The sequence below is a fragment of the Bos taurus genome, chromosome 4 (assembly GCF_002263795.3).
Source record: "Bos taurus isolate L1 Dominette 01449 registration number 42190680 breed Hereford chromosome 4, ARS-UCD2.0, whole genome shotgun sequence".
Taxonomy (NCBI): domain Eukaryota; kingdom Metazoa; phylum Chordata; class Mammalia; order Artiodactyla; family Bovidae; genus Bos; species Bos taurus.
In genome coordinates this window covers 87,013,738-87,030,135 of record NC_037331.1, presented here as the reverse complement: position 1 = coordinate 87,030,135, position 16,398 = coordinate 87,013,738, and the positions used below count along the sequence as shown (strand labels likewise).

Genomic DNA, 16,398 nt, shown 5'->3' with positions numbered 1-16,398 from the left:
ACAAGAATAATGGAGTGGGTTGCCATGCCCTCCTCCAGAGGATCTTCCTGACCCAGGGATTGAACCCACATCTCTTATGTCTCTGGCACTGGCAGACAGGTTCTTTATCAGTTGACCCACTGGGGAAGCCCCAAGTTCTGTATGCTTTCATTGAAAAAACATGACAAATGTGTCTTTAGCTGGTTGAATTTGAAATATAATCCACAATTAAATTTTGTGATTTTTCTGAAGTTATAAACATATCAGACGTATGATTTCATTGGTTAATGTTTGTGAAGTCTTCAAAGGGAAACTGGAAACAAAGTGTTTTCTGATTTTAAATTAGTATTTGGTTTTATAATATATACAAAATAGACCCAGGTGGCACAGTGGTGAAGAATCCACCTGTCAATGCAGGAGACACAGGAGATGGGGTTTTGATCCCAGGTCAGGAAGATCCCCTGGAGTAGGAAATGGCAACCCATTCCAGTATTCTTGCCGGGAAAGTCCCATAGACAGAGGAGCCTGGCAGGCTACAGTCCATCAGGTCACAAAGAGTCTGGACACCACTGAGCACACACACAAATAGACTTTCCTCAGTATTTCATTTTTATTTCAGTAAATAGTGTCTCAGATTCACCTCATAGAGAAAACCGTGATTACTGCTTAAGCAGTCAGGTAGCTTTTAATTCCTATGATGTATTCTATAATAATTCTCACCTTAAGTTGGGCATGGGTGCAATGATGACAGGATAAGAAATGTGTGCCCAAAAGACAAGTGGTAAAATACCACAAAATTGTTTTGTCCAAGCTCCAAAAAGAGCTTAAATAAATTTCAGCTCTCAAAAAATGAATGAAATGTTTATTGAATAAATTGCTAAAACACACCTGTCACTCATTAAAAATTTTTGGCTAAAGAAAGTTCCATATCTTCACAGTTTACTGAGACAGAGATGAAGAAATGAACAGTAATCTTAGGTAAATACTTTAAAAAGGTACATGTGTTGTTTATCAGTCTCAACAGTTCTGATATATGGACATCCACTTGTTTGAGAATTGCTCTGAAACACTATAAATATATTAAAATTACTGATGATATTTTAGTTAAATATAATGTTATGCTTTAAATACAAAAATGGCTTTCAGACTCAGGTGATTAACAACACCACCTTCCACTTGGCGTTGGCTGCCTTATCTGTAGAACTGTCTGTCTGTAAACGTGAAATATTTTCCATGTTTTTGTTTATATCCCTGGAAGTCTGGTCTAGGCTCTGATACATGCAAGTTGTCCAGTTGTCCGATGTGGGAGTAATTAAAGAAGCACAGCTCCCGATCTTAATTTTCCATCTATGTAAGTCGTCCTCTCACAACCACGGGTTCCGTGTCCACAGCTTCAGCCAATTGCACTAAATCCTCAGTTGGTAGAATCAGCAGATGTGGAACCCACCGATACCAAGGGTGTCAACTCTACCTGCATAATTTTATACGAGGGGCTTGAGCATCCACGGATTCTGGTATCTGACGGACACACTGGCACTTGTCTCTCACAGACACCAAGAGACAACAGTATAGCCCAGCAAAATATACTGTAAACCAAACTTGGTTATTCAACTGCTGACTTACTTCCTGGTTCTTTGAAGACTGGTTAGAATAAAGCATATGGTATCATTCATGCAACAGAGAGTTACTGAGCACTAAGTATCACACAGGTACTGGATTTGAAATGGTTAAAATCAGAAATAGCTAGTAAATCAACTATACATAAAAAAATTAATTTTAAAAATGGCTATAGCAATGGCACTTGAAATCTAAAGCAGAGATATACCTTAACAAGGAAACATCCAGGAACATATAATTACAAAGTAAGTAACTGCTTTGTAGAAGAGGAATATGATCCTAGGCAAAATAAATGGCACAGTAATCTTACTTCTTTGGGGGATTGTCCTGTGCTGCAGATGGAGATGGTTAGGGAAGTCTTTTTGAGAAAGTAACTCTTGAGTTCTCAGCAGAAAGACAAGTAAAGACATCAAACCAGTCAACCCTGAATATTTGAAGCCAAAGTTCCAATACTTTGGTCACCTGATGAGAAGAGCTAACTCATTGGGAAAAAACTCTGATGTTGGGAAGGATTGAAAGCAAAAGAAGAGGGTGACAGGGAATGAGATAGATAGCATTGCTAAATCAACGAACATGAATTTCAGCAAACTCTGGGAGATAGAGAAGGATAGGAAAGCCTGGCATGCTGCAGTCCATGGGGTCACAAAGAGTCAGACATGACGTAGCAAGTGAAAAACAGTAAGTACCTCCACCGTATCTCACACGCTAGTAAAGTAATGCTCAAAATTCTCCAAGCCAGGCTTCAGCAATATGTGAACCGTGAACTTCCATATGTTCAAGCTGGTTTTAGAAAAGGCAGAGGAACCAGAGATCAAATTGCCAACATCGGCTGGATCATGGAAAAAGCAAGAGAGTTCCAGAAAAACATCTATTTCTGCTTTACTGACTATGCCAAAGCCATTGACTGTGTGGATCACAATAAACTGTGGAAAATTCTGAAAGAGATGGGAATACCAGACCACCTGATCTGCCTCTTGAGAAATTTGTATGCAGGTCAGGAAGCAACAGTTAGAACTGGACATGGAACAACAGACTGGTTCCAAATAGGAAAAGGAGTTCATCAAGGCTGTATATTGTCACCCTGCTTATTTAAGTTCTATGCAGAGTACATCATGAGAAACGCTGGACTGGAAGAAACACAAGCTGGAATCAAGATTGCCGGGAGAAATACCAATAACCTCAGATATGCAGATGATACCACCCTTATGGCAGAAAGTGAAGAGGAACTCAAAAGCCTCTTGATGAAAGTGAAAGTGGAGAGTGAAAAAGTTGGCTTAAAGCTCAACATTCAGAAAATGAAGATCATGGCATCCGGTCCCACCACTTCATGGGAAATAGATGGGGAAACAGTGGAAACAGTGTCAGACTTTATTTTTCTGGGCTCCAGAATCACTGCAGATGGTGACTGCAGCCATGAAATTAAAAGACGCTTTCTTCTTGGAAGGAAAGTTATGACCAACCTAGATAGCATATTCAAAAGCAGAGACATTACTTTGCCAACAAAGATCCGTCTAGTCAAGGCTATGGTTTTTCCTGTGGTCATGTGTGGATGTGAGAGTTGGACTATAAAGAAAGCTGAGTGCAGAAGAATTGATACTTTTGAACTGTGGTGTTGGAGAAGACTCTTGAGAGTCCCTTGGACTGCAAGGAGATCTAACCAGTCCATTCTGAAGATCAGTCCTGGGTGTTCATTGGAAGGACTGATGCTGAAAATGAAACTCTAATACTTTGGCCACCTGATGCGAAGAGCTGACTCATTGGAAAAGGCTCTGATGCTGGGAGGGATTGGGGGCAGGAGGAGAAGGGGACGCCAGAGGATGAGATGGTTGGATGGCATCACTGACTCAATGGACATGGGTTTGGGTGGCCTCTGGGGAGTTGGTGATGGACAGGGAGGCCTGGTGTGCTGCAGTTCATGGGGTCGCAAATAGCCAGACACGACCAAGCGAGTGAACTGAACCAAATTGAACTCTCACTGATGAAGCAAAACATGCATCAGCCGTGTTTTCTGGTCAACACAGATGAACTTCCCAGAAGTCAAAGAGCTATTAGCAAAACCCTTGTTGTTACCACCTAATGTGGATAAAACCTAGAGGGTTTTCAGGACCTGTCTTATTTTGTACTTGATATATTTGCTGCTGCTTTCCGCTTAAAAAGAGAATGTGAGATCACTGTCCAGCTGCTTGCCCACCAGTATGAGAAATCAGTCAGGAATTAGTCATTTGGACCTCTGTCCTCCTATCAGGAGAATAGGGTTCTCAGGTGAATTCGGAACAATCATTTATTTCATATGCCCTTCTAATTTTCCAAACATTATGATAGATGTTTTCTTATTAACTTCATTCACTCTTCTGAACCCTTGGCAGGGAAGACTCATTCCTACTTTCTAAAGAAGAGAATGGATCCTCAAAAGTTTGACATACCTGATTAACTCAGCTATTGACACCCAGTCCTCTTAGATTACCAAGTCTGTATTTTTTTTAAACACATCATCATCTTCTCTCTTGAATGTGTAATGTGTGCTTATTATGTCCAGAGCCCAGTGGTGGTTGTGGTAAGGGGTCTCACTGTGGTTCCTCAGACAAATCATAAACATAGAAGGGTAATGGCATAGGTGGGAGACTATGGTCTTAATGTGAAAGCCAGTGGGTACCTTTAATCAGAAGAATACTATCTATCTAATGCTTCTTTTTTCCCCACAAGGTACATCCCTGAGGCCAGAGTCTGTTTTCTTTCATCTTTGTATTTTTAACATTCATCCCTATAATGGGCATACTGGGTGCTTATTAAATATCATTCTCGAGGTTGCACAAGGGAAGCAAGAATTAGTTTCATTATTAAAATGTCTCATCAAGTGCCAACTTGGCAAGTTACAGGGAAAAACATAAGTCATTTTCACTCTTTTGAAACCTTAACGGAGTTTCCACTATCTCATAAGTATCCAACATTTCTTTAAAAAATCAATTTAAATGTCCTTAATTTTTAAAAGCATGTCTGTTTTTCATTTAAGTTGGAGAATATCACAAAATTGAGTAATCCCTGGCCATCAGAAGTCAATAAATGGGGGTTTCTCTTGCTGAGTGACACAGGGTAGGTCTCGTAGGATCTCGAAGCATCAAGAGCCAGCGGCAACTATGGTCTGTGAAAATGACCAGATCCAGCTGCTTGCCAGGTTCCTCCTGAATCGCCTGTGATGTCACCTCTGGGCTGTAGAGCACAGTCTGGAGCACAAGTCCTCATCTGATGCTCCTGGGGCCGGTTTGGATCCTGCCGTATTTCGCTTACTTTATTTAAATCCACTTTTGTTTCCGCACCATACATCGTGCCCTTGTTGAGCGCTTGGTGCTTTTGGCTGTCTTCTCAATCCCCATCAGAAATGGTCCCAGCTGACTCCAGTCCTCTCTGGAATCTGAGATGTTGATGTAATTCAGAGTCTTCTCCCCTGGCTCGCCAACTACTCTGCACTTGGAAAATATTTTCATTTCACCTAAAAGAGTCATTTAGGAATGGAAAAAAAAAAGTAATCTGCAAATAGACCCCAAGAGGACTTTTTCAAGAACTAAAACAGGCCTTTGTAGATGCTTCAGTCTGATGTTTCCCTTTCAACCCTCTGCTCAGAGACACAGCCAAGAGTCTTTTACCTTTGGAGCAGCTAGAAACAGCTGATGAGTGTTTGCTTTCAAATGTTAAGTCACTAAAAATGGGATGCACTAACATTGTATTACCCTAGCAATTCCAGGGCTTTCACATTAAAAATACGTATAAATTTTCAAAACATTTCATGCTGATATGTTTAGCGCTAAAGAACATTAACCCCTGCTTGAAGTTCCGGCAAATTAGAGATTAATCATGGGAAGATCTGGTAAAGTGAGTTCCAGCTGACCCTTGAACAACATGGGTCTGAAAAGTGCAGGTCCACGTACATGTGAATTTGTTGATTTGAGTTGGTCGAATCCACAGATGTGAGAGTTGGACCATAAAGAAGGCTGAGCACCGAAGAGCTGATGCTGTAGAATTGTGGTGCTGGTGAAGACTTGAGAGTCCCCTGGACAGCAAGGAGATCAAACCAGTCAGTCTTAAAGGAAATCAACACTGAATATTCATTGGAAAGGCTGATGCTGATGCTGAAGCTTCAATACTTTGGCCACCTGATTTGAAGAGCTGGCTCATTAGAAAAGGCTCTGATGCTGGGAAAGATTAAGTGCAGGAGAAGAGGGTGACAAATGAGATGGTTGGATGGCGTCACCAACTCAATGGGCATGAGTTTGAACCAACCCCAAGAGATAATGAAGAACTGAGAAGTCTGGTACGCTGCAGTTCATGGGGTCTCGAAGAATCAAGCATGACTTAGCAACTGAACAGAAGCAGATGCCTGTATAAGAAGGGCTGACTATAAACTCTACTTGGATTTGTGACTTCACAGAGGGTCAGCACCCATCCCCTGTGGTGGTCAAGGATCAGTCATACCAGTAACTGATGGACATTCCAACTTACTAATAACAATATGCTGTACTGATTGGTGATACTTATAACCTAGTAGTTGGAAGCAGTATAAATAGTTTAAATTTCCTTTTATCTTTAAAGGACAATACATTAAATCTATGACATTTTAAACGGTTTTTTTTTCTGATTCCAGTTCATATAACACATTCACCTTTTATTTTCATGTCAAAAAACAGGACAAAATCAGATGATGGTCTCACAAGTTTCAAAGGTGCAGGTATGAGAGCAATATGAACATATATTGATAAACATCTGTAGGTGACTAGTGGTTTCTGCAATAGGTTCTTATTTATACACCATTGCATTTTATTATTTAAACCTCTTTCTAAGAATTTGTATGTGTATAACAGATTTTATGCTTTAATTTATCTTCTGTATCAATTATTTAGTTTGTCTTTCTCTATGTAGGCTCTTAAAAATCTTGGTTTCTGTTTTATAAAAACTTATTTTTTGTCCTGTCTTCACCAAGTAAAATTGTAATGCATGACATGACAAATGGTTCTCTTTGAAATTAGATGCTTCAAGGTAATGTCTCTGGACTACCCTGCGATGAGGGAGAAAACGAAAGATGCTTATGAGAGATTATATCTTCTTTCTTTTCTGAAACCTGATTTTGTGCTAATATGCTTGTTTGACTTGTTCAGAAGAAAATGGTACAAATATAATGATTCTCTGTACTCTGGATATGGAAGTTTAATGGCATTGAATACTTCATAAATGAAATGCAGACTTTTGAGATCCTGTTTTCCTTGAGGCTTTAGCAATCTTGAGAGCACTAAAATGGAGTTGTCCTTTGAAGGGAAAAATCCTACAGATGGTAAGAGTGAGAATGAAGGTGAAGGCTGTAGCATTTTTCTTTCTTTATGAAAGTGATCATTACCTACCCAAAGCCATTGCCAAATATTGTTCTACCTTAAATTGCAACATACACCCCAAGATTTCTTCTTTGTCATGTTGAAGAAACAGATAGTTTTGTATTGTCTTTTTTATCATTATAAAAAGTTTTAGTGTGATTTTTTGAAAGGTCCTCTCAAAACTTAGAGTGATAAAACTTAGTTATTTGAAAGGATGTTTTTCATTTCTGTTATTAAGATTTGCAGTGTGTCAGCTTCCCTGGTAGCTCCACTGGTAAAGAATCTGCCTGCAGTGCAGGAGACCCTGGTTCAATTCCTGAGTCACGAAGATCCCCTGGAGAAGGGATAGGTTACCCACTCCAGTATTCTTGCCTAGAGAATCCCCGTGGACAGAGGAGCCTGGCAGGCAAGAGTCCATGGGGTCCCAAAGAGTTGGACACAGCCAAGCAACTAAGCACAGCATGGCACAGCATTTTAGACTGTAAATGGTCTTTAAAAGAAAGATCAAAGATCGTGTGCAAAAATGGGTTAAGATTCAGAGTACTCTAACGCTCTCCTTTCCAGATTGGTCTTTTTTAATCCGTCTTTCTTTTCTCCCCCTCTCTACCCTTTTTCTCCATTGTTCACTTCTTAACCCATAATTTCTTTCTCCCTGTCTCTTTCTTTGCATCCCATTCTCAAGCATCTTTATTCCTTTTTGATCCTTGGAGCTTGTGAGGAGTGATACCTACCTTATTACCAAATAGGAGTAAAATAATCCAAATCCAGTTTCTTGGGCAAATTCCCTGTAGGACAGCAGAAAGAGACCTCAGACCTATTTGAAGTCAATTGCAGAAAACTTGGAAACATTTTTGACTTTCCACGATGGTGTTTAAGTCAATGCTACCAAATATCTGATGCTTTCATGCTTAAGTTATGAACAGAAACTTTTATGTAGGCAAAGATTGTTGGGTAAATATTACATTATTTTAATCTTAAAATGCCAAAATTATGAGAATGCTAATTTATCTATACTTTGACTGTTTTATAAAGTAAGTTCAGCATAAAACAGCTTAAGAATTACATATAATTCTTTAAGACTCACCTTTACCTCTGTAATTGAACCCTTATTTAATGTTTCTGTTTTAAAGTTAGCAATGTATAGCGTAGAATTATGTCATTTTAAATTATATTAATAACTCAATTTCTGTAATAGAATTAATGTTAATTTGGTGAAGACATCATTTGGAAAAACAGTCACTAGATTGAAAATAAAGCAAAACTATTTGAAAAAGGAGTTTATAACTTTCTTATATGACACCAATAGTCAGACAACATAAAGGAAAAAGACTCCTTAGAATCGCAAAATAAGAAATACAGTTGACCCTTGAATAGCATGAATTTGAACTGTATGGGTCCACTTACATGTGGGTATTTTTCAGTAGTAAATCCTACGGTGCTTCGCAGTCAGTGGTTGGTTGCATCCATAGATGGAGAGGAACTAGATACAAAGGCCAACCATAATTATATGGGGATTAACCCTCATGCTGTTCAAGGATCAACTGTACTGTGAGATGAGTTCAGTAAGCAATGTATAAGACCTATGTGGAATGTGAAAAAAATTTAAGTCTTTACCAAGAAATACTGGAATAGATTTTAATTAATGGAGACTTTTCTTTTTCTTAAATCAAATATAATTTTGAAGTTCAAATATAATTTGAAAATGTCTATATTCTTTTTGTTCTAACAGATATCTTGTGAAGCTCTAATGAAACTATTGTTTTATTAGCACAATTCAAGAGATAGATTTTTAGGACAGAAACTTTAAAACCAAACTCAACCTTATACAATAATAAATATATTTGATTTCTAAACCAAGTGATATTGGGATAAAAAGAAAAGTGAAACTGCCATTTTAATATTACTACTGAGTTTCAGACAGATTGTAGATTTAAACAGTGGAAATGTATGAAAGAAATGTAGGTTAAATTTTATATAATCTTTAAGAAGAAAAATTTTAAGTAGGATGTTAATGTCAAAAACTATAAATCAGATCAACAGAATTGGCTACCTAATATTTTTAAACTGTGCATTTTAAAAAGCCATACATGGGTTAAGTAGAAAATAACCAAGTATGAAAATATTTGCCATATGTATGGCAACAGTTAATGTTCATCATATAAAGAGTTTTAAAAAATTGCCAATTGATAGAAAGCCTAAGAGAGAAACAGACAATGGTAATAAGAAGGCAAGCCAGAAATGCAGGTGACCAGTAAAAAGACAGTGCTTGACCCCAGAAGTAATTTAAAAGTGCACTTTATAGACCCCTGTTCAGTTCTATATGATTTGGTTTATTGTTTACATTTGAGTTTATATGTTTGTCTCCCCTATTAGTCTGAGTTCATTTAATACGAGATCTGTCATCTTGATTTTTTTTTTTTTAATGCCCACTGCCTTTTCCAATTCTAGTCACATAGTCGGATAGATGAAAAGATGAAAAGGTAGTTTTGAGATTACATTTGAGATGAAATAATTTTGAGATTACATATATTTTTAATTCATTACTACTGGTTACAGATGAAAAATACAGATTGAGACTGCTTTCAAGTTCATAGCTTCTGTAACACAGTGCATTATGCATTCACAATGAATACAAATTTTGAGTTGAGGGATTTGAGTACTTTTTTGACATAGCTATTTTACTACTTATGGTTTTCAATGGACTTTAAAACAAATACACTATTAACTTTTGAGAATTCTTTCAGATCACAATATATATCTAGTTCTCTAGCTACTTTAAGAGACCATGGGAGGTATCTAGCTGTTGAGAATGCAGAGCAAGAGTGGAAAGAGACATATACTACAGAATATAATAATAAAATTATTTATGTCTATAATCTTCTATTAGAATGTATTTTTTAAGAGGTTAGACTTTGGTTACTGACACTAGAATATGTCTGGCACACAAGAGGTACTCAGTAAGTTTTTTGAATGAATGAAAGGCCCTGATTCTGTTTCTAAAATTGATTTATTTTAACTGGAGGATAATTACTTTGCAGTACTGTGATAGTTTTTGCCATACATCAACACCTGATTCAGTTTTGTGTCCCCTCTTTTTTAATACATCGTGCATGGTTTTACATCACCTTGATAACTGTCATAGATAGCAGCAAACATTTTCATTGATGTCACATAATTTACCTAATCTTTCCCCTCATATTAGATATTTAGGTTGCTTGCTTTTGTTATTTATTTATAATGCTATGGTAGAATACATTCCTGCTTATACTTTTTTTTTTAATTATACATGGTTGTTTTGTTAGGATAAATTCTTAGAAATAGCCTTACTGGGTGAATAGACTGAACATATTTTTTTGGCTCCTGATACAAATTTCCAGCATATTTATTTATTCAGTTCAGTCGCTCAGTCGTGTCTGACTCTTTGCGACCCCATGAATCACAGCACGCCAGGCCTCCCTGTCCATCACCAACTCCCAGAGTTCACTCAGACTCACATCCATTGAGTCGGTGGTGCCATCCAGCCATCTCATCCTCTGTCGTCCCCTTCTCCTCCTGTCCCCAATCCCTCCCAGCATCAGAGTCTTTCCCAATGGGTCAACTCTTCGCATGAGGTGGCCAAAGTACTGGAGTTTCAGCTTTAGCATCATTCCTTCCAAAGAAATCCCAGGGCTGATCTCCTTCAGAATGGACTGGTTGGATCTCCTTGCAGTCCAAGGGAGTCTCAAGAGTCTTCTCCAACACCACACTTCCAAAACATCAATTCTTCGGTGCTCAGCCTTCTTCACAGTCCAACTCTCACATCCATACATGACCACTGGAAAAACCATAGCCTTAAGTAGATGGACCTTTGTTGGCAAAGTAATGTCTCTGCTTATTAGCAAATACATAATAATGTCAGTCATTTCAGTTTGTATATGACTTACCCAGTTTTCATGGCTGCAAAACCCTGCAGTCCTCATAAAGATACTTTGTAGATATTTTATTCATTTGAAGATTTACATTGGAAATCTGGGTCCTCATAAATAATACATTCATAGAAGAAGGAAAAGGCAATGCATTTTGAGTCAAAGCAAATTGACAGCAAGGGTAGTGTATTCTTTCATCACATAATACAGAGAAAATAGCAAGATGATAATAACTGGTATTAATTCCTGAAAGTGTTTAAACATGCCATTTAAGTAGAAGGCAAGGAAGTATCATGGTGAATATTGAAAATAGGCCTATTATCTTTTTCCTTTCTTCCATGCTGCCTTTTTTGGTGGAAAGGGAGGGAGACTTTGTATTTTTTAATTAACTCGTTATAGAATTCATCAGCATTTTTAAACTGTACCTAGCTTCTTAACTTTTATTTTTCAGTGGAGAAATTATCAAGGTGGTGCCAGTTTGCTTATATCCTGGGATGTTGGAATTTATGAGAACTATCATTGCAGTATTTTTATTTATGCACCCTTTTAAAATTGCATTTTCGTTGTTGTTGAATGCCTCTAAAAATGTAGACGTCGGGCTGTTACAGTTAGGATCTGCTGATAACTTTGTGCCTTGGCTTCTCCCTTCCTGAAAGCGTGTTATTTAAGCTTTCCTCATTTCACAGGAGTTGACCATTAGCATTCCATACTCTGGACTCAGAGTTCCTATACCTTGTTTGTAGGGAGATGTACCCTCATGGATTGCCTCCGGGCCTATGATATTCATCTATTTCCTGTCTTTATTGGTGTTACTGATTTTGAGACTGGATATCGTGGATTCCCTTCCAAGTTATATATATTATCAGTGATTTCCCATTAAATTTTAGGTCTTTGTTTTCTAATTACTGTCTCTACTTGCAATATATTGATTAGATTCCTTATTTGACTTCTCTAAGTTGGTTTTTTGGAGAAGGCAATGGCACCCCACTCCAGTACTCTTGCTTGGAAAATCCCATGGATGGAGAGCCTGGTAGGCTGCAGTCCATGGGGTCGCTAAGAGTCGGACACAACTGAGCAACTTCAATTTCACTTTTCACTTTCATGCACTGGAGAAGGAAATGGCAACCCACTCCAGTGTTCATGCCTAGAGAATCCCAGGGACAGGGGAGCCTGGTGGGCTGGTGTCTGTGGGGTCACACACAGTCGGACACGACTGAAGCGACTTGGCATAGCATAAGTTGGTTTTTACCTTATCATTATTCCTAGCATAGTGTTAGTTCTCTATTTTTACACAGGTCTAGTAATTGAGAAGTAACAAGACCATGGGATTGTGAAAAATAATAAACTATTCATACTTAAAGGATATGGTTACTATTGAACACTTTCAGTTCAGTTCAGTTGCTCAGTCATGCCTGACTGTGCAACCCCATGGACTACAGCATGCCAGTCTTCCCTGTCCATCACCAACTCCCAAAGCTCACTCAAACTTATGTCCATTGAGTCGGTGATGCCTCACTGAACATTTTACATCACCAAATAGGACACCAGAAGTTGACAAAAATATATAAGGAAGTGTCAAAATTTCAGTCTTGGTAGGAGATCTGAATACCTATATGCTGCTATATAAGGGATACCAACGCTCATCAAGGATAAAATAGATTTAAATAGCACAGTAGCAACCTTGATCTTATATCCATATATATCACACTGTACCCACAGTGCAGAATAGTTTTCAAGTACTCATGGAAAAGTTAGACACACAGATAAATATTTTATAATACGAAGCTGGTTTTAATTATTTTAAAAGATTACTGTCATACAAATTTTATTCTCTAATATGATGTGTAAACATAGAACTTAAAAAAGGTGAACTTCGTTTACAAAGTTAGTTTTCCAAATTTGGCTGAATGATACTCGACAAAGAAAGGGGTATGTCATGGGAATCGACTCTGGAGTTACCATTCAGATTGCCTGACTGTATTAAGGCTTAAGACCCCTCACTCTAAACTGAAAATCATTCTGTCCTTCCTTATTTTGATTCTGAATCTATTTTCATTTTTTTATTCCTGTTTTAGCTCTACTTTATCTCAGACCTTCTCAATTCTATGAAATGGCAAAAAAAAAAAAATTCTTGGTTAATCCCTTTCTAGAAATCTAAGATAGAAATTAAGTTGTTTTCCGTCCTTAATGGATCTCCTCCTTCCCTCTGAAGTATTACGTTAATTTCAAAAGAACAAACTAGCATTTTGATGTTAGTTTCTTTAGTCATTGAAACAGCCTCTGCTTTTACTGAACATATACTACTGTGTTAAAAATTAAAATTGCATTGATAGGAGAAGACATCATGAGTATTCAATTTTGGTATACGTTTCTCAGTTTTGTTTTTTATTTCTGTATTTCAGCTTTCTGAATAAGTTGTATAAAGTAAACTTTAGGCAGTGCCACTACTTGCTTTTTTTTTTTTTTAAGAGATTGGTGTTTTTATTTAGTGATTTATTTTTAATAGGAATCTTTATTTCATTGAATTTCTCTTTCTTTTGTCACTTACATCTTTCTTCCTCTTATTTTTCCCAATGGCATTTTCTTCATGCTGTGCTAAATCTCATGTCTCATCTATCAGAAATATGAGAAACATTTATAAGATTTTTTTTAATATCAAGTGTATGCCAGTTGTTTGTAAACAGACTAGAATGAGTTGGTATGTGGTAATGATGAGATGCTGTTAATTAAAAGATAAACCAAGGAAACGTTATTTTGTTATGATGATTTGAAAAGTCAGATATAGACAGGTTTACTCTATTCTTTGGAGAATGTACTAGGAAATCAATGGCAAAACACTCCTATATTTTATGATGCTTATTTCTTTCCTTTTGACATGAACTTAAAAAATCATATGAAGTAAATGACAAGATAATTGCCTCCACTTTTAAAAATATAAATAAAATGTCTAGTAAAGATTTTACAAAAAGAGATGGGGTGAAATTTTCAACATGAAAAAGTGGTTTCTGAGACAGTGCCTCTTATACTCAAACCCCTAGAAATGTTCCTCAGCCATCCATAAAAATGGTATTGTAATTTATATTTAAATTAATAAAATAGGTACCAGTAGCTATATCTACAATGCTTTGCTTTTTTATGGAAGTATAGTTGATTTACAATGTTGGGTTAGTTTCAGGTGTACAACAGTGACTCAGTTACATATATATTCTTTAATGCTTACCTTCATCTAGATTCTTATGTTTTATAGTCTAATGTGCTAATTTTTTGACCAGCTGAATAATTATTACAAGCTGTAAAGCTTATTGTTATTTTCTTTCTTGACTACCACCTGTCAGAATCAAAAGGGAAGGTAAAAATCTCACTGAGCCACGAAAGATTCTATATTGCTTGATGTGCCTTCTAAGGAGACACATCTATATGGAAGACTAAAATTAAGGCAGCATTTTAAATCGAAACTTTGTTACTTCGTTGCAGGTGGGGAACACAAGGAGACTTCACCACTACTCACCCAAGGCCTGTGGTCAAAGTAAAACTCTTCACAGAAAGCACCGGCGTCCTGGCTCTTGAAGATAAAGAACTGGGAAGGGTGAGTTATGGTCAGCGCCACATGTCCCAGGCAGCACGGTTTTAACTTCTCTTGATTGAGAGTTGAAGTGGACCAGCATGCAGTGTGTGAACTACATTAGTAATGTATTTGTAATTTCCTATGAGCCCAGCTTACATCTCTGATTTACTAAACATAATTGCTGTAATTAGACTGTATTGTGATAGGTCTTGGGTTTGTAAGGGAAACACATAAAGTCATAGTCACTGACTGAGTCATTCCTGTCACACATACTTCACTGGCCAGCAAGGGAGTGGTATGGACCGACTCATCCTTCTTGGTGAATGGTAACCCTGATTTAAACGCTTCTGTCCACGGACTAAAAGCATCCTCTTTATCTTTGAAGTCATCTGTTCCTTGTATTGTGATTAGACTGATTACAGAATATCTCAAGTGTACTTCTCTCTTATACCTGTTTTTCTCTGTGTGAAGATTTTTGTCACACACCTTTTAACACAGAATTATTTTTCCCCTCATGGCCACCTCCTCATACCTAGAATATGAGTGCTGAGTCACGCTAGTCGTGTCTGACTCTGCAACCTTATGGATTGCAGCCTGCCAGACCTCTCTGTCCGGGCAGTTTTCCAGGCAAAGGTACCAGAGTAGATTGTCATTTCCCCCTCCACGGGATCTTCCTAGCCCCCTCTAATTCCTGTCTCTTTCACTTATACTCAGCATCTTCTGACTGTAAAAGCATGAATGTTAACATGTTGTGCTCTCAACACCTCTCTGTGTGAAAGATTTTCTGCAATCTTGTTTCTGAAGATGAGTCGTCTATAAAGTTATCTTCTGTAATGTGTCTCTATTTCACTCAGACCTGAGCTCTGCTTTCACAGGTATTTTGCAGAGGATAAAACCTCAAGAAATCTCTCTCAGGGATTTCCCATAATGGTGGATTGCTGCTGTGATGCTCCGTGTTGCAGGACACTAGGATTAGTGTGTATACTGGATTTTCTTCCCCTTAAAGTTAGGATTGCTGTTGATTTCAAATCTTCCTCCTTTTCTGTCTACACCTTTGAAGTTTCTCTTCATTTCTAGAGATTTTGTGAATCTCTACCCACAGTCCAGAAATCGTGAGTCTGCACTTACATTCTATATTTCCTCTTCTGTTTCCCTGTTGCATCTATTTCTTAATTACCTAAGAGAGCTAAACCATAATGTTCATTCATTCGTGTGCTTGTATATTTGTGCATTTATTCGTGCAACAAAGGTGTACAGGTGGCATAATCTAAGAGAAGAGCCCTGGAGATTCCATATAGTGTGATGGATTTGTGAGTCCAAATTTTTCATTTAAATTATGGTTACATTCATTTTACCTTATTCCCTTATTGTGTTTTCACTGTCTAATAGCACCAGCCATCTAAGTCTAATTCTGTAATGTAACTTGAGGTATATTTAATTTATTCTTCAGCTCTCCAGATATATATATAGATATATATATATATAGAGAGAGAGAGAGAGAGAGAGATATACATATCCCAAAGAAAGGCAATGCCAAAGAATGTTCAAACTACCACACAATTGCACTCATCTCACACGCTAGCAAAGTAATGCTCAAAATTCTCCAAGCCAAACAAACACATGAAAAGATGCTCAACATCACTGATTATCAGAGAAATGCAAATCAAAACCACAATGAGGTACCATTTCATGCCAGTCAGAATGGCTGCGATCCAAAAGTCAACAAGCAATAAATGCTGGAGAGGATGTGGAGAAAAGGGAACCCTCTTACACTGTTGGTGGGAATGCAAACTAGTACAGGCACTATGGAGAACAGTGTGGAGATTCCTTAAAAAACTGGAAATAGAACTGCCTTATGACCCAGCAATCCCACTGCTGGGCATACACACTGAGGAAACCAGAATTGAAAGAGACACGTGTACCCCAATGTTCATCACAGCACTGTTCATAATAGCCAGGACATGGAAGCAACCTA

The 16,398-nt window shown here is 37.6% G+C and overlaps 1 protein-coding gene across 11 annotated transcripts in view; it reads left to right on the top strand.

Annotated features, from left to right (window-relative positions):
* Window positions 1–16,398, top strand: part of CADPS2 (calcium dependent secretion activator 2) — a 580,156-nt gene that overhangs the window by 284,486 nt on the left and 279,272 nt on the right. For all 11 annotated transcript variants that reach the window (XM_059885593.1, XM_005205640.5, XM_059885595.1 and 8 more), the window contains 1 exon segment: window positions 14,333–14,444. In XM_059885593.1, the coding sequence (XP_059741576.1) occupies window positions 14,333–14,444 (112 nt within the window).